This window comes from Drosophila novamexicana, unplaced genomic scaffold (genome assembly GCF_003285875.2).
Source record: "Drosophila novamexicana strain 15010-1031.04,08,12 unplaced genomic scaffold, DnovRS2.1 tig00000770-arrow-pilon, whole genome shotgun sequence".
Lineage (NCBI taxonomy): Eukaryota > Metazoa > Arthropoda > Insecta > Diptera > Drosophilidae > Drosophila > Drosophila novamexicana.
The window spans coordinates 3,031,242-3,050,819 of record NW_020824821.1 but is presented as its reverse complement, the minus strand read 5'-3'; the positions used below and the strand labels follow the sequence as shown (position 1 = coordinate 3,050,819).

General features: G+C 35.0%; 2 protein-coding genes across 3 annotated transcripts; one reads left to right on the top strand and one right to left on the bottom strand.

The window, feature by feature from the left end:
• Positions 1-1,447: 1,447 nt before the first annotated feature.
• LOC115763632 lies at positions 1,448-19,516 on the bottom strand. 2 transcript variants are annotated; one of them, XM_030706260.1, is made up of 6 exons: positions 19,335-19,516; positions 19,224-19,272; positions 19,092-19,162; positions 2,270-2,428; positions 2,122-2,200; positions 1,448-1,887 (listed from the first exon to the last, which is right to left on the bottom strand). In XM_030706260.1, the coding sequence occupies exons 1-6, from the start codon at positions 19,395-19,397 to the stop codon at positions 1,781-1,783; spliced, it is 528 nt and encodes a 175-aa protein (XP_030562120.1). In that variant the 5' UTR covers positions 19,398-19,516; the 3' UTR covers positions 1,448-1,780. The 2 variants fall into 2 exon arrangements, with proteins under 2 accessions (XP_030562120.1, XP_030562122.1); XM_030706262.1 differs by having other exon boundaries at positions 1,448-1,695; positions 19,335-19,515.
• On the top strand, positions 3,401-10,769 carry LOC115763630 (poly(U)-binding-splicing factor PUF60-B). The gene is made up of 3 exons (XM_030706258.1): positions 3,401-4,315; positions 8,864-9,570; positions 9,650-10,769. The coding sequence occupies exons 1-3, from the start codon at positions 3,521-3,523 to the stop codon at positions 10,197-10,199; spliced, it is 2,052 nt and encodes a 683-aa protein (XP_030562118.1). The 5' UTR covers positions 3,401-3,520; the 3' UTR covers positions 10,200-10,769.
• Positions 19,517-19,578: the final 62 nt, after the last annotated feature.

The window sequence follows — 19,578 nt, the reverse complement described above, 5'->3', positions numbered from 1 at the left end:
ATACGCAGCGTGGTGCGCCCGCAGGGAACAACTTGTCATTTCCATTTCCTGATGATTCTTGTTCTTGCTGCTGCTGCTTCAGTTGCTTGTTTGTTTGCCGGCAAAATGGAAATATGTTTTCCTCCTAACTGAATTTCGCTGTGCCATCCGAGCGAATTTTCAATGCATGATTAAAACTGCGCTTCGCTTGCCATTTCTTCTGAGCCCTATTGAACTTTATGATTTATGTGCGTTAGCATTTTCATGCGGCACTTAAACGGCTCAGCGTGCTGTTTATTTGCCGCAATTAAAATGTTTATTTAGGTGTGTTGCCTGCATGGGTGGAGGGGGCAGGTCTGGCGGCACTTGTAAGTGCGCCTAATCGAATTAGAATCTTAGTCGCCGCCCGTTGCTGATGTCATCAGACTGGAAACAAATCTATTTGTAGTGCCCGCTTACAGTCACCTGATATGCTGCGGCGTCGTCCCGACTGCGTACCGCCTCCCAATGCCCAATGCCTGCGTCCCATTAATATTTTAATAACAAACACATTTTCTAGGTCAGTAGCAGAGCGGCCAAAGAAATGCGCGTCGCCTAACGCCTACCGTCTGCCAATGTGCGCGCGACACGCCCATTGTCAAAAAAAATCCCCCAAGTTCAATAACCACCGACCACCGACAGGACATACATACATACGGGACTTTGCCAAAATTGTATGCAGCAGCTGCTGCCCCTGACGCTGCCTTATTAAATTATTTTGCAATATATTTTAATAAATATAATATCCTTTGGCGTTATTTCCTATTTCTGGCTATCGGTTCGATGTGTGTGTATGTGTGCGTCTTTAAAAATCAATAACGCGCACATAACGCATTTGTCCTGCGCTGCCAGCGTCGCTGCCTCGATTTGTTTTTGATTAACTCACACACACACATACGCATTCACACAACCAAAGCACCGTTCTTGCATGTAGAGTCCAAATTTGAAAATTGTCCTAGCCATAGAAATGTTAGGGATATTTTTGTGTTGTGTCGTTTCTATTTTGTGTGTGGGTGCTGTGCGTGGGCACTGCGCAGCTGCATTGGAAGCAAGTGCCAGACAGTTGATGGCACAGCAAGCAAGTACAGCAGCAATTCGCAGCCAAGTAACGCGCAGTAACCCGTCTGGACGCTGCGCGCGCAGCAATTCTTAACTGAAATAATTTGAATTTAAATTGTGGACTGCTTTTGCACTGCTTGTTGCGGCGTTGATTTGCTTCAGTCTCGACTGCTTACTTTTGCACTGCTTCCAATACTACCGTTAATAAACAGTGCTTCTTATACCCATGCTAGGTTGAGCAACTTTGCTCAGACTATTTCCTGTTTTGTGGTTTCTGTGCCCAAAAGAACTTCTCAAATTGTATTTATCTTGCCAATCCTCTGTTGCAACTTAAACAAAAACAAAAGAAATAAAATTCAATATTTTTATTGCTTTAAACTTGTTCCAAGAAAAACATTGTTTTTCTAAAATTGGTATATATATATTGCAAAGTGAATTTTCATCCAATTATAGTACATCATCTAAGCCCGAATAAGAGTCGTGTGCATTGTGCTCTCGAGCGTGGACTAGCACTACTCCCAAAATATGCTCCACTCGTAGCATCCCATTCAAACATTTTGCATTCACGGCTAATGGTAAACTATTTCTTGGTCTTTTTATTTTTCTTGTCGTCTTCGCCTGTAAATGATGTACCCACAAAATGCTTATTTAATTAGTTAAGGGAACGGGAGTCGTCACATAACGCTAATTTCTCTGCAAATGGCTAAAAAGCTACCAGCATGCCTAAAATGCCAATACCCAAAGCTCCATGGGCGGCCAATACTTTGCCGCTAACTCCTTTCTTTTTCTCTTCTTTCTCACAAGTGTCGCCTGGAAGACAAATTTTCCAAATATGCATTAAATTTCAATCGAAAATGCTCGTTAATGTACGATTTTCAACGCCTCCAGGTCGACAAAGTGAATCACTTAGTTAAATAAAAGCAAAGCTAACCAAGCTGAAAGCATAAAAAATTATGCCCTCAGTTGGCAGTGGGGATACCCCGTACTATGTTTTATGCTGGAAGCGCTGAAAATTTTAATTAAATTAAAAAATTTAATACTTACACGGTGGTCCATTGACATCACCTTGTAAAGCATTTACTAGCCCAGGAGGATTCTCGTATTTCTGATTAAATACAAAAACCTGCAAAGATGCATGACGAATACAATAGCTAGGAAAAATCAAATTTGATTTAGCTATATTGTTGCTTACCTTGCGTACGGGCACCTTATAACCCTGACGCGTCTCAACATATTCACATGCAGCAGGGTTTTTTGTGAACCACACATCATCGCGGGTCACTGCCAGGCGTATGAGGTAAAGACATTCTATAGTAAAGCCAATTGTACTAAAAAATATCAGTGGTAATGCCTGTAAAAGAAGAACGGCGGAAAAACATTTATTATATTAGTTATAATGTTATGGGTCTATAGATAACAAATTAAGAAACAATAAAGCTATGCTAAGTTTAAGATCTTCTCAAAAGTTATATATATATATATATAAAGGTATATTAAGGGCACAATTCATTTATCGCTGTATCTTTTACACTGTTTCTTTCTCTTTCCCAGTCATTCTTTAGTTAATTTGTTTTGAAATCATTTCAAGTGCTTTCAAGCATTTAAAAAATACTCAGCAGCAATCAACTCATTTAACGCGAACACTTAACAACACTGACACCTGTGCGACAACTTTGCAACACTGCGCCGTAACGAGCAAGGTACTGCCTGCCTACCTGACAACCCTCCGATAGCGTGCGCAGTGTGTAGAGCAACCCCAGGCGCAATAAATGACAGCTGTCTTTGCTTTAGACAGATTCTCTGCCGCATCGCTCTCTGCCTCTCTCTCTCTCCGTCTCTCCTTCGGTCTCGTTAGTGCGTATGTGTGTGTGTATTTTATTTTCGAATGCCGCTGCGCACGCTTATTCGTTGACTTACAAATAAAATAAATTCAAGCGCTCGCACACATCCTGCGACGCATTCAGAATTCTACACTCGCGCGGCGCAGACGTTTAGTAAAATTGGCAAACGCATAAAATAACGCATAATAGAATATATAAATACACGATATACGTTTAGTTATATGGTTACTTTTGCTGCTATTAAATTTTTCGTTGGATTTATTCGCTATTCGTGCCGTGTGGACATTTGAATTAATTTATGTGCTTGTTGAATTCAAATAACTAAGCAAAAGTATAGCTAAGCACCGCCCATTGCCATTGGCAACAAAAACAAAACGCGAAAAAGGAAAAACCCAAAGAAACAGACACAAGTTAGAGAAACGTAACAGAAAAACAAAAAAAAAAAACGCGAAACGTCAAAAATATTACAAAGAAAAGCCACGAAAGCAAAAACAAATCAATATTTAAATCAAAATCAACATCAAAATCAAGAGCAATTAAAAGAGAAATTTCGTTTCTTGCGCTGCACTCAAACGGCCTTCAAAATTCAGCTTAAGCAGGAAATGCACGCTCTGAAGGAGGGCGCTACCATGATGCACCATCAGCCGCCGCCGCCGCTGCCGCTGTCGTTGCCGCAAGCGCTGCCTTTGCCGCAGTCGCAGTCACAGTCGCCGCACAAGGATTTATTGAGTGCAGCTGACAAATATTTTTTTACCGCCCACAGCAATCCGATTGACAATGCTGCCGCCGCAGCAGCCGCTGCCGCTGCCGGTCTAATTGATCCGCATCACAATCGCGATCTGCACAATGCGCTGGTCGCCTCCATAGCCAACAGCAACGTGGCTGCCATCAACGGTACATTGACCACAGCTGCGGTGCTCAAGAGCGCTGCAGCTGCCCAAGCACAGGCCCAGGCCCAGGCACAGGCACAGGTTCAGGTGCAACAAACACAGCAACAAAGCGCTGCTGCCGCCGCCGTCGGGCAGACCCAACAGCAGCCCACTGGTGGACAGGATCAGGCCAACGCACAGACCAATGGCAACCAACAGCAGGCGACTGCACAACAGCAACAACAACAACAGCAGGCGGCTCAACAGGCCGCCTTGGCGCTTCTGAAGGTGGAGAATGTGAATGGAGCCGCTGCACAAAATGGCAGCGGTGCCAATTTGAGCATCAAGAGCAGCTCCTCGGGCCGCTCCACTCCTAGCAATAGCGGTGGCAGCCTCTCAGATCCCGCACCCGGCAAACTATTTGTCGGCGGCCTCAGCTGGCAGACATCCTCAGAGAAGTTAAAGGAATATTTCAACATGTTTGGCACCGTTACAGATGTGCTCATTATGAAGGATCCGGTCACCCAGGTAAGCCACATGTAGTCTATGCCTAGTATTTTAGTCAACTATGTATATGGCAATTTTGCTATTTCAATTTCTTCCTCTCTCCGTCTCTCTCTCACTATTGCTCTCTCTATGGGGGTTTTTACTTCTAATTTTTGCTTTTCTGTTGTTTGTTTGCGTTTCTTGGTTTGCTCTCTGTGCAGATTTACCAGATTTTACAGCTACGCGTCGTTCCGTTTCGTTTGTTCGCGTGCGCTCTCACGCTCTCCCGCTCTTATCTCCTTTTCGCACCTTGTTTTTCGGCGTGTCACTGCGCGCAGCTGCAGCTGCTTGGCCGTTTGCAGTAGCAGAACAACAACCACAACAATGATAATGTGTGATTTACTACAGTCGCGTCTCTTTCTTGGGCCCTTTGTCTGTGGCCTTCCCCTTCCCCTGTCTCTTTATTTTTGCATCTTTCACATTATTTATTGGTTTCTGTCTGGTTTAGAATTACAGTTTTTCGCTACGTGCCAAACAAAAGACACAAAACACGACCACCAGGCAACAAGAAAGAAGAGACAACAACACATCAGGGCATATTATATCGCCAAATCAGGTTTCACACTAGAATCTTTAAATAAACTGACTAGTATTCCGTTAAAAAAAGGTTGAATACTTCAAATCTAGAAATTAGTAAAGATAATGAGGGCAATAATTTGAGAAATCATTTTTCACACTAGCATCTAAATTCATTCGACAGAATATTCTAGTGAAAATATAGTGAAAAATGTTTCAATCAATTAATTAAGTGGCTCTAATTTGCTGGAGTCTACTGTAACTGCTTATAACATTATTGCCCTGCATAGCTTAGCTTAAAGCAGTTTAAGCAATTTCCACAGTCGCATCCTGGCATAAGAAACACAGTCCAGTCTCGGCGGAAATTGTATTTTTAGCATGCGTATTAAACAATTTGTCCGCTTGATAAGCGCACAATTAACTCAAATACATGCACATATACACATATGCATACAAATACTGTTATTGTGTTGTGCCTGCCAATTGCAACGGACAGAGCGCGCGCTCGCGCTTTGTTAGGCCATTAAAAATAGCAGCTGCCGTTCACGAGTCCTGTGCGCGCAGCTGTTTATGCCCCCTTTTTTATGATGCGGCACAGGACAATGGCAACGCGAGCCTTGTAGCATTAGGGTAGTTTGGCCTGGTGCGCGCAATTGCGCAATTGCGGCAACAACTTGGAGGGCAACTTGAACTCAAACTCGATCTGGAACTGGAACTGTTTATTCGCAAAAGCAGCCGATCCTAACGGGGGTTGTCCTTGCAGCAGATAGTCGAGAGAAACGCAAACAAACAATGTGCCCTTTTATATACTTTACAAAAACTACAGTCACACACACACACAAACATAAGGTACACCTTTTGTTGTGCTTCAAGAAACAAAAGAAAAAAGAAAACTGGTTTACCAACTGCTCTGTCACTCGCACACACTGTCCCTGTCTGTGTGTGTGTTTGTTTTTGTGTGCACGTTGCGTATGTGTTGTGTGAGTGTGTGATGTGATGTGTCCTGCTTATAGGTGAACCAATATCCAAGTACAACTAGTTTTTAAGTATAGGAACAAAAGTCTTAGCTAGTGTATACATATGTAGTCGACTATATGAAAGAGCATAAGAAAAATGTATCTAAAATATAAACATATTTAATTCAAATGAACAAACAAACATATATACATATATACTTGAAAAGTGAACAAATTGTGGAGAGAACCAGCAGCAACTGGCGAACCAAAAATTCGGAACTGGAACTTTGACGCGTGCGCATCTGTTGCGCCGGAGGCATCATTTCCCCCCACCCCGCACAAAATAAGAGGAAGCGCAGATCAAATCTCGTTAACGATGTCTTAGGTACATGCTCAAATCCCATCCCAAAAATAAAAAAAGAACGCCCAACAAAATAATTATTTAACTGTATAAAAACACGTTTAGCGTAATATCCAGCTGGCGCATCGTACTCTCTCTCTCTCTCTCTTTCTCTCGTATCTCTCGTAAAATTCTGAGCAAAACTTAATATTATAATATTGAAACATAATTATAGTATAACCGTAATCTAATTAAATGTAATCGTACTCGTACTCGTGTTGTGTACTTGGTTATTCTTAGCGTTTCTCACCCCAAAAAAAAAAAACAGCGACTAAAAAAGAACCGCCTTAAAACTATGAGTATTTTACATACTACTTAGATATAGAAGAAATCTAGCTGCAGCAATATTTTCATATACCCCTTAAATACATTATAATGAAAACAAATTTCGAAACTTCCCTCTAGCAATAAGATGTGATACACAACCTGGTTTTGCTTTGTATCTTATAGATACTTCACATATCAAAAAAACCTTAAAAAGAACCTAGCTCTAGCCTAGTATTATACCAGTATTGAGTACTATTAAGTTATCTTTTTTTTGTGTTTAATTTTTGCTTTATTTATTTCTTGGCCTATTTATTTTACTATTTCCTGTGTTAGTTCTGTAGTTTATTACTATACTATATATACACCAAAAATATTCTATAATTATTGATTTTTTCTTGTTGGTTTTTAAGTGCAGCTACAAGAAATGACAAAAGAAAAATATTTAATTTTAGTAGGTCCATTTATGGGAATTTCAAATTTAGTTAAATAAATATTTTAATATTTGTTTGTACTTAATCAGAGTTTGAAATGCTACTGCCCCGAGTTTTAAATCCCGTTTTATATATACTACATAGATATTTGTTTTCTTAAAATTCATTTAAGAAGTCGTCAGCCTTTAAATCTTACCAATTATTATACTATTATAAACACGCCTAGATTATGTGATATAGATGAATTTATTTGAGCTACATCAACAATTGGTTGGCCTTCTTAGCAGGCCTTGTTGTGCGGGAGGTACTACATATATCATAAGTAGTTATCATTTAAACAATTTGTACAAAAATAAACAACTTCGGCACGCCGAGGTAAATATGTCCTTGCAGATATATTACTTTATTTAGATGTAGATTTCTGTCATATAACCCAACAAATTAGTTGTAGATAAATATTATCAGAAAGCAAAGAATTATATTCATAATTTAAGGTGAATAGAATATAAATATTATGTAAAAGTTTCATATATTTAACATTTTTATGATCTCCCCCATTCAAACCAAAATATATAGACTTGGCTATATTTCAGCTGCTTCATAAGTTAGATTTTTAGCCCATAGATAGGCCTCTGCAAGGTTATAAAACAATCGCCTTAGGCTTAAGTCAATTTTTGTATACCAAATTGTATTTGTACCAGACTGTAAAGATGATAAAAACGTAGCTATAAGCAATTTATTTACACATCCAACTCATGTTTTGTAAAGAAAAAAATATGTATAGTAATAATAATATTAATCTTTAAGAACGTACGTTTCTTTGTAAACTAACAAGCAATTGTATGGAAAAAGCCCAAAAGCTTTTCGTTAATATTGTACTTAGGAAGTATCTATAATGATTCATCACATGAGTATCCTCTCTATATTCGTAATGGCCTAGTAAATGCGTTTGATCCGTTTATTACACTCTTTCTTCTCTCTATCTAACTGACTATCTATATGCTGCATTTTAAGAACTTACTATCACAAGCTATATATAGTTATATAGCTATATATAAAGCCTCATATATGTAATCTTTGTATTATTGTTAAATATTATTTGGAAAAGTGAAGAGGTGGAAAAAAAATGATAATAATAATTTTGTTAATATTCGATATATATATTTGTGTATATACTTAGAGCGGGCTTGTCATTGATGGAAAAACTAAATAACTATTGTTCAAATCTGAAAAGTATTTAGTCCAAGTTTTAGTAAATAGCTGAGCATAATTTTACGTAATTTAAATGTGTGTTTAACTTCCGACAAATTTGTTGTTACTTTGTTGTCGTGATTTCTTAATACAAGAGGCGACGCCTACGTTAGGACATTGGAGAAGTGTATCGAGTACTTTTGCGTAGTATACCTGAAAGAGTATACGTAATACTCACACGCGAACATATGAATATTTATGCGTTTGAGTAGCACAGCTTCGCGTAGAAGGTTATAGTACGCAAAATTTACTCAATGCAAATCTCCGAAAAACATGCAAACTATATGTACCATCGGTTAACTAATTTGGAAAAAGTACTTTAATTTGAGTTTAAACATTTTATATTTATTTTTTAGTTGAGTTTTTTTAATTGGTGGCATCAACTGTTTCGAACTGTTGATGAATTGATTTTTGAATTTGTTAAAGTCTTGCTAACGTTACGTAGGACATTTACAAATAATTAACTTGCAATTAGCTGATCACTTGCAAATTTAGATTTATATATACATATATACATATATATATATACAACAAATTTATATACGTATTTTGTAATTGCCGCCTCTAACCTCCAAATTTGAAACGCACAGAATTTTTGGACTAACATTTACTAAACTCTGTCTCTCTTTTGTGTTTCTCCCTCTCTCTCGCTCGCTCGCTCGTTCGCACGCTCTCCCCTCTCTCTCTTGTGTCACGTCACAACTTACAGCGTAGTCGCGGCTTTGGCTTCATCACATTCCAAGAACCCTGCACCGTGGACAAGGTGCTGAAGGTACCCATACATACACTGGACGGCAAGAAGATCGACCCCAAACATGCCACGCCCAAGAATCGACCACGCCAGGCCAATAAGACCAAAAAGATATTTGTGGGCGGCGTCTCACAGGACACCTCCGCCGAAGAGGTGAAAGCCTATTTCAGTCAATTTGGCGCCGTCGAGGAAACAGTCATGCTAATGGATCAACAGACGAAACGCCATCGCGGCTTTGGTTTTGTCACCTTCGAGAATGAGGATGTGGTGGATCGCGTCTGTGAGATACATTTCCATACCATCAAGAACAAGAAGGTCGAATGCAAGAAGGCGCAACCCAAAGAGGCTGTCACACCCGCCGCCCAGTTGCTACAGAAGCGCATCATGCTGGGCACCCTCGGCGTACAGCTGCCAACGGCACCGGGTCAGCTTTTGGGCGCACGAAGCGCTGGCGTTGCCGCCATGAATCCATTGGCCATGCTGCAGACACCAACACAGCTGCTGCAATCGCCAGCGGCTGCAGCAGCCGCACAGCAGGCGGCGCTCATATCACAGAATCCATTTCAAGTACAAAACGCAGCCGCCGCTGCCACAATGGCCGCTAATCAGAGCAACTTTGGCAAACTGCTTGCCACATATCCGCAGACAGCGCTGCACGGCGTCAGGTGAGCAACAAAATTGGAAGCAACTGAATTTAAACACTTTACTAAACACACTCTCTTGATCTCGGCCCCCACTCTCTAGATATGCACCCTACACCATACCCGCCAGCGCCGCCACTGCCAATGCCGCATTGATGCAGGCACATCAGGCACAGAATGCCGCCGTGGCCGCCCATCAGCAGCAGCAATCGCATAATGCTCATGCACATGCCGCTGCCGCCGCCGCCGCTGCCGCCGGTCTGCATCAGCAGCATCATCATCATCAGCAGCATCAGCAGCAACAGCAACAGCAGCAACAACAGCAGCAACATCATCACCACAATGCGGCCGCTGCCGCCGTCGCAGCCGCTGCCTCCAACAATGCTGCCTCACAGGCCCATTCGGCCGCCGCTGCTGCCGCTTTGGCTGCCAATGCGGCAAACGGAGCGGGCGCCAATGCGCATTCGCTGGCCGCCGCCCAACAGGCGGCACTCGTCGCCGGCAATCCATTGAATGCAGCAGCTGCTGCGGCTGCAGCTGCAGCTGGCAATCCGGCTGCCGGCTATCCCAATTATGCGTTGGCCAATGTGGACATGTCCAGTTTCCAGGGTGTCGATTGGAGCAGCATGTATGGCATGGGCATGTATGTCTAAGCAGTTCGGTGAATCGCAACTGCCCCTGACACATTCTTTTTATCTTTCTTTGTAATTTGCATACAATTTTACAAACACACACACACCTACTCTCTACACACACATATACAAATCTCACCACCCCACAAAATTTGGTTTACCTTTTGGTTTAACTTAGTTCTTAGTGCCACAAACACACACACACTCATAGACTCCTATACACACACACACACACCCGCACACGTAATTCACAGCATATTAAGTATTATATTTAAGACTCTAGCCACGCCCCTAACGCGTTCTATAATAATAACAATAAACATGATAAGCAATATAACAACAACAAGAGCAGCCCGCGAGGCAAAGCTGCGACTAAGCAGAGCAAATAAGAAAACAAGAAGTTTATAAAAAAATAATGAAAAAAAATTAAACCAAAAATTACGAAAAAAAAAAACACACAAAAAAAAAAACAATTAAAAAAACCACCGATTGTGATTGCGTTTATTTGTAGCAGTTTATATGATTTTTAGTGCATAAAACTAAATATAACTAAAACGTAAAAAAGGAAAAACTATTCTATAACATAAAAACATATTTATAAAAGTATCAACTAAATTATATATATATATATATATATATATATATATATATATATAAAAGAAGAGCTCACTGAACAAAGCAAAGGAAAAGCGAGTAAAGAAAAAAGAACTAACGAACATTTTGCTCAAGCATCGTATTATAAAATATTAAACAAAAAAAAAATATATATATATAATTGTATAATAAATATTAAACATTTAAATAACTGTAAACATATAAAACTAAAATCAAACTGAAAGAAAGCAAACAAACAAAATGAGGAAAGAAGAAATTAACATACATTAAACGACAACATAATTTAGTTATTTAGTTTTTTTGAGCTCGAATTTAATTCACCCATCATAGTAGTTAGGCAGAGACAGAGACAAGACAACCTAACAAGCATCACACACACTAAAACCACACACACACGCAGTACACACACACGCAGTACACACACACGCAGTACACACACACTAAAACCACACACACACTAATACCACACACACACGCAGTACACACACACATACACACATTTGTGCCACAGTCTACTTCTGTACTTCATAATAAAATTGTTAAAAAGCTGAATTTTACCTCCTCAACTTTGTTGTACTGTGTAATACATGCTAGAGACCACAGACTCTATATACTTTATATATCTCTTACATTTATTATATCATTCATTCTTTATATCTACACGCCCTAAAAATTTAATTTAGATCGGTTTGTTCTCCCCATACAAATGTATTTAAGCCCCAACAAAATGCTCAAGCAGCGTACTAAGCCTGGAAAAAATCTACTTTGTGCTTTGTGCTCGAATCCAGTTCTCAACATTTTACTAAACTCTTACATTTCACTTTATTTTATTTTATTTTTATTGTAATTTGCTTTAACTTAATATTATTTTTTTAATTTTTTCTACTCATGCGCATTACTTAATAAATAGTTTAAAAAAGTAGTTATTGTATTAATGAAAACAAAAACAAAAAAGAAAACCCCTCTTAATTATAATTTGTAATTGTTTAGTTGTAGCATTTGCATCTGAGTTTCGCATTAAAGAGAAAATACATTACACTACACTACATTATGCCACACAAACACTTCATTATAAAATAGTTATAAACAAAAACAAAAAACAGGCAGCGTGCCGTTGTGTACTCTTTAAACATTAATTAAAACATTTGATTCGCTTGCATGTTTCAACTTTAGTTTTAATTAATTAATTTACTTAGTTATCATTTGAAAGTAATTATTTGCGTATGTATATATAGTTTATATGTATGTGTACACCACACACACACACACCAACATAATTATAAAACAAACATTTTGAAGTAATTTTTGTGTTTAATAAAACTGGTTTACAACAACAAAAACAAAAAGCGTTGCTAATAAAACAAGCAAGGAAAGAAGAAAAGAGAATTTGTGTTGTTTTATTATTATTATTATTTACTAGATTGTGTATATATTTAATCAATTTATATATAATTATGTAATTTTTACTGATATTTTGTTGAACTTTCGTAAATGTTGTGCTCTTCTCCCTTCTACCCTTCTTAAATTATATCAACATTGTGTGTAGATCTTGTGACACCAGGTGGGGAGATTTTTTATTATTTTGTGTTCCTGTTTCTTTTTTGTACTTAAATATATCTATGTGTGTCTGCATTAGCTGCATTTTAGAGGTGAGTATATACATATATATTTTGGGCATTTATATATTTGATTGTATTTTATTTAGTATACCCAGTATTTGTCTTTGTACAGCATCCCAAGAAACCCTTGCCTTTCCCCCCACAACCCATGTGTCGTCTCATATTTCTTATACCAAAGATAATTTGTATACACTATTTTGCTGGGCTGAATTTTAGACTCGTAATGCTCCATTTAGTAGACACAAACACAAACACACACACACACACATATATATAAACAGAATTTACACAACTAATTTAGTAATATATTCCCCTTAATTTATTTAATTTATTATTTATGCTTAAGAACTTAACACACATTCCAAAAAAAGCTATTTAGTGCCATTCAAAGCAAGTACTTATCAATAATATATTTTGAAAACAAACCCATTAAACCCACGCAAAAACAAAAATACAAAGAAATATTGCCTAGATCTCAGCATTTAAATACAGTTTAAGTTCTAGCCCTGACAGTTTGTATGCTTAGCCATGGCCTACACTTTGCGTAAACGAACAAGCCTATTTTTTTAAACAAGAACTCATTGTTATATCTATATATAAATATAATATATATACCATTTATTTATTATATATAATTTGAATAAATATTAAATATTTTTATATTACTTCGATTTATTTTTAGCGCAAGAAGTCAAATAATGCTTTAGACTTAGTTAATTATATGCTCTCATAAGATCGAATATATTACAGCCCTTGCACACGTATTTCGTAGTCGAATTTTTGTTGGAAATGCTTTCAGCTGTTTTTTTATTAACTTTTATTTATATACTCTTATATCTACATGTCGTCTTCATACATTTAGCTAATTTTATGCTTCCAAAACATTTTCCACGTTCTTAACAGTGTAATAGTTCGAACATTCAAAGTGATAAAAATCGCCAAAAATGAGTTTTGTACTTGGTAGCAACAGTCTAAAAAAATAACTCAATTCAAATAATTTTTTCAACAAAAAAAAAAAATGTTTTGATATGAAAAGAAATAGTATGTAATCCCAAGTAGTAGCTTGCGAATTTTGCTTAGTAACACAACATATATAGCGCTCTTTATATATATCAGTAAATATATACATATACATATAATTTTTGACAAAAAAAAAAACATGAAGCCAAAAACCATAATAATTGAATTGTTCAGTTTTTGAATTAAATATCTCTTATTCATTTTGTGGTAGCGACAGTTTTCTATCTCATCAAAAATACGAACCAAACCAAAAATATCGTCGTTTATGCGACCAAATTGCTGTAATATATGACCACATAAACTTACACTCACACACACACATATACCACTATAAATTAGTTGTATTTTTTTCGTACTTGTAGGTTAAAATTACAAAGTTCTACGTACATTTTTAGCTATATAGAACATACATATTTATATTTATATATAAAAAAAGCATGATGGAACATGTTCAAGTAGTCAATTGCGTATAATTCTATATACAAACTATATACTCAATATATAAATATATATACAAAACTTAACGAGAATGCAAGTGAACCAATTTGCAATCCATATCATCTTCTCACAGTATACTACAAAAACAAACAAATTTCCCCCATTTAGATGGCATTATATATACATACATGCATACATCATATGACAATAAGATCAACTGTGTTTCAGAGCATTCAAGTGTCAGTATTCGTAAACCAAATTACCTAAAAAAAAAAAAAAAACAAAATATATCAAAAAAAAAACAACAGAACTCTTAACGATAGTCAATCGGATTTTAGCTATTGTACTATATATATTATCTAGTTGGATAATGTTGATATGTTCTCTCAATATACTCGGTATACAACAAGAAGAAGCGTATATACATATATAGAACTAAAGTCGAGTGACAACTTTATAGATATTTACATGCATACAGCGATATTTAGCAAGACCGTGATATATTCAATTAGAGAAACCAAAAAACCAAAAATCATAACTTTAAATATATTATATGTATATATCTATTATATATATAAGACAGCGTCTCAAATTGTGTCAAAATTATTACTAAGCGGAACTTCAAAATGGAGATACAAGAAAGCATTTCATAACCCTAGGCTGAACTGTTGTTCTGAGGCTAACAAAACGCATATCACTTTGAAGCAGTGTTACGACAGTAATAATTTTACAGATGGAAAAGTGTCTTGTTTTCTTCGAAGCAAAATCTCTTCAATGGAAACGAAAGTCTTTCGATTTTTGATATGCTTTAGTGAAGATTGTGTATAGAACCCAATCGCAGTTGTTTTCGAGTGACTAATGAGGACCAACCAAAAATATCTTAGCGAAATTCGATCAGAAATCAGGTGATTAAAACCATATATAGAATACCAAATAACAAAATTAAACAAATTTAGTTACAAATCTCACGACTCTAGAATTTAGTTGGTCATTTATTTGGCTTCTTGTGTATTGTTTTTTGCCTTGTTATAATTTGTTAATAAACTATATACACATACACATGCAAACATACACACACACACAACAAATTCAAGCTAGTCAATTGATGTGCATAGCCACAAATCAATACTCTTTCTACTAATTAAGTAAGTATAAACAAGAAAAAACGATTTATAAACACAAACTAAACAAAAAACGTAAACAATAAAGCATGAAAGCAATTATTTTCCTGGGAAAATATAAAATTCAACTATCATTTAAAAATTATTAAAAAAGTATCTAAGAATAAAAGCATTCAAATATAACATATAACATATTGCAAAATGACATGAAAATAAATTTAATTTTAAGCTTAAGATTTAAGTCTTAAACATGTTGAATAATTTAAAAGCAATGCAGCTGAGTATATTTGCTCTTATATACCATTCACATATGTGCGAATGCCATTTGAAAAATGCTATCTATTTATCAATTGCTATATATAAAAAAAAAATATATATATTATATTTAAATCTCGAAATAAAACGCTATTTATGCTTATTTCAAAAAGTGACACAAAATCAAAGAACAAATAATATAAGAACTATATAAAACAAAGTAAATATAAGTGTTAAGCAAAATGAATATACCTAAAAACAAAAACGAAAATATTTCCAAATGTATGTTAAAAAAAAAAAAAAAACAATAGAGAAAAACGTTTTCTTATATAAACAAGGAACATACATCTTTTAAGAGCTCGTCACATATCAATTTACTATATTTTGGGCAGTTGTAAGAGGCAAACATAACGGTACTCTTGCCTATAAATAAGACGAAACGAACGAATTCAACACCAAGTTCATCTATTATGTATTTCAAAATAATGACATTAAATCAGCAGATTTCTTTTTGAATGAGCGCTACGAACTAGTATGCCCCGACTAAAAGGTGAGTAAAGCCACAAAAATTTCTTCTTAATGGATAAAAAAATAAAACCAAAAAAAATGTATATATACATATAACTTAGACTCGTCTTCCAGTAACTAATTGACATGACAAAAAGAACTTGCAACAGCAAAATCCCCAATTCAGTTTAAATTTTAATTTAAAAGTAGTTTGGCCCCATTCAGTTTTTTGCTTACCATATAGTATATAAAAAAAACTGTATTATCCACTTTTGTTAGTGTATTTGATGTCTGTAACTATTTGGGCTTTACTTTAATCTTGAAAGCGAGCTAACGAAACTATATAAGAGAGATTGAGTGTGAGCTCTTAGAGCTACAGCTGATGGTATTTACATATTTGAAGAACTTGTTAGACGTAATTATCAGTACAATTTTTGCAACGAGGAATTTTAAATGAATGAAGTAAACAAAATCGTGTTGGATTAAACTTTGTTGACAAGCTCCCAAAATTTGAATCTTTGAACCATAGTTTGACCATAGTTGAAATGAAATATAATTTGGTATATGGTTTACAATCCTCTGATTAGTTCAGGGAAAAGAATAATGAAACAGAAGAAAAACTTACTAACTGTTGTACATTTGTTTCTCAAAATGAACCTAAAACTAATAAACGATAAGCAAGTGCATTATATTAAAAAAGAAAGAAGAAAAACAAATATAAAATAAAGAATTAAAGTTCTAGTGCTAAGTTGTCACGTATATCTTCTAGGCCGTAAGCAACAACCCATGTATAAGTATATTAAAACCAGTTGAATTGACCTTAGTTTTCGACAAATACATATATGAAAATATATGCTCTAAATATTTGGCATATGCTATCATATATACATATTTATTAAATGTATTTACTGTAACAATTTGCAGCCAACATATATGAAATTTGGTAATGTTTAAACAATTATTATTATTTATTTATTATATATAGCGTAAGACAGGATAAATCTATATACAAAACAACAATCCTGTCGCTCTCTGTATGTCGCTCTATACTTGTAGCGAATGTTTAGACAACCCATATATAACTCTTTCTATATATACAAAATGGAAATTGTACTCTGTATTTACTCTTAGCTACAACAAAAAACAAAACACCCCTCAAAATAATGCTGAAAAACAAAAATGTCAATATTTGAAAACGAAATAAATGATAAAAGTGTAACCAAAAAAACACAAAGAAAATTCATAAATAAACAAAATTTGCATTTGATTTAAAAAAAAAAATGGAAAAACAAAACAAATATTTATAAAATAATTCAAGTAATATATGTACTTTGTCGTAATTAGTCTGCACGCGTTTTTTGCTGTAAAATGCACACAATAAACAATGTATCTACATAATTATGTATTCTATATACATATATATATATATTTATGTATCAACTCAAGAAGTGTGTAGAACGTAAGCGTAAATTATTAACTGCATAATAATTATTATTAAAATAGTTAATTAATTAGCTGATAGTTGAATTAGAAACCACCGTCATATTAGACTTTGTATTATACAGTGTACTATACGTATAATGTACGCTCGTTTCTCGTCATGTAATATTGTACTTCAAATGATTGCCACATCCAATTTCTACATACATATATCCTTCGTAGCTCAAAGCCTTACTTTTTACATTTTCTTTAACTTTCTGCTCTCCGTAAAACATTTCTAAACACGCTTTATAGTATTCTTTTTAGTATATTTTATGTTTATTTTTGAAATTAATACTGTAACATTTGTTTAGATTTAATTTAATTTGTATATAACTAAACAAAACCTCTTAACACACTTTTGAACATTCTACAATTCCAAAGCAAAGTGCATGTCGCTAGCAAAACTGGTTCAAAGTAGAAAACTGTTTCTGGATTTTGAAATATCACGATATATCGCTAAGAATGCGAAGAAGTGGTTGCTATAAACAAGTTATAAAAGCAACTACTTATGTGGACAATGCACTTTTGGGAGTACATCAATAACAGCATCAAGAACAACATATGTATGCATATGTATATGCCTATATACATATATTTTAAAAGAACGTATGCATGAGTATTCAGAGCATTCAAGAAGCATACAAGCTACAAGAAATTCCAAATAAAAGCTAACATTAGATATTAAGTGCAGTGTTGAATAATGAACCAATTTATTGCTAACGCCCGCACATGATTAAACTAAGTACCGCTGTATACATACACATACATATACGTAAAGCATACAAATTTGTAAGTGTGTGTGGTGTTTAGTTACTTTGGAAAAAAATAAAGCGTAGTTTGTGTTGCAAGTTGTACTTAACCAAAAATTACCATACAAAATTATATATTCTATATATGCAGTAAAAAATGCGCAAACTGTTATATAATAATTACTGAATACTAAGTACAGAACTTCTTTAAATGCTGTTTCCAAAGTTATTTAACTTTGAGCTTCTTATGAAATAAACACATATTAATTAATACAAAGTATATAAATATATATAAAGTATACTTAGAAATAGTGTTGATTAGCGCCAAATTAGTATGCACACACACACACACACACACATACACAATTTGGTATTTAGTTACGTACAAGAAATACTTTTAAAAAACACAATAACCCAAAAACTCATCTAATTGTCAGAGCGTAATAGTAATTATATGAATAATTAATATAATATATATATATATATACAAATTCATATATACATACATATAACCCAATAAATGTTTCACATAAAATATATATATATATATATATATATATATATATATATATATATATATTATTGTAGTCTTAAATTATTTTCTTGCATTTGCTTCAACACAAGATTTACGTAACACACAGTAAATATTTTTTTTAGTTTTTTTTATCAAATTTCGTATCCGTATTTGTAATTAGTTAGTTTTGCATAGAGAAACAGCTATATGATTTTGATTTCTTAGAAAAACTTTAGCAAGACTTTCATTTTTCGAATACACTTTTTTAAAATACTCTTATCTAAATGTGTAAATTTCTAATTTGTATAGAACAGCTATTTAAAGTATTTGGTAGAAATCGTAATATAGGCGTAAATACGATAGAAAACACAAAAACTACGTTTTTATAATACAAACTGGTACCATCCGCTATGCTCAAGCCAAATTTCCCAGTCCTGTGAAAAAAAACGCACCCAGTCGAGTGAATTAGCGCGAATCCCTTCAAAACTCTAACCTCAGTTTTTCTTTATTATTAAAAGCTGCTTGCAATTGCTACAGTTAAAAACTGTAAAGCATTTTCATAACCGAATTTTAAAAAATCAATTCAGACTTACCCCCCAGTGATGTTTTAAAGCACCGCTTGAGAACACAACACTCGGCTTCTCCAACCAGGGCACAGGTGGTTCTACAAACGATCCGGATTGAAGGTCCAACACATATATCTAGATAGTTTTAACAGAACTTACCCGCAAATACGGAGCTATGCCGAATTGAACCACGTTTATTGCAATTTATCTAAAATATAAATATATATAACATTTAATCGAATAAATATTCGTTCACCAGCAATATTGCACCTTTGGCATCGACTTCATGAGTCCACGTACTGAAGAGCTTCCGGTAACTAAACGATATGCCATTCTTAATAATTCTGAGACTTAACTAATTTTATAACCTAGTTGCCAATTTGAAGGTACATGCACTTAAATTTTTAGATGAGTTCCGAAATGTCTGCTTACTGGATAATAACTAATATTCCCAAAAAACTCAAAAGTGTTGTATCCGAAACTGTCAGCCACAGGTTGCTATGTTTTGAAAATC

Coding starts and splice junctions, on each gene's coding strand:
- LOC115763630 (XM_030706258.1), top strand. CDS start 3,521: ATGCACGCTCTGAAGGAGGGCGCTACCATGATGCACCATCAGCCGCCG. Junction 4,316..8,863: donor TGAAGGATCCGGTCACCCAG/GTAAGCCACATG, acceptor CACAACTTACAG/CGTAGTCGCGGCTTTGGCTT. Junction 9,571..9,649: donor ACAGCGCTGCACGGCGTCAG/GTGAGCAACAAA, acceptor CCCACTCTCTAG/ATATGCACCCTACACCATAC.
- LOC115763632 (XM_030706260.1), bottom strand. CDS start 19,397: ATGGCATATCGTTTAGTTACCGGAAGCTCTTCAGTACGTGGACTCATG. Junction 19,163..19,223: donor GCATAGCTCCGTATTTGCGG/GTAAGTTCTGTT, acceptor GATCGTTTGTAG/AACCACCTGTGCCCTGGTTG. Junction 2,429..19,091: donor CTTTAAAACATCACTGGGGG/GTAAGTCTGAAT, acceptor CTTCTTTTACAG/GCATTACCACTGATATTTTT.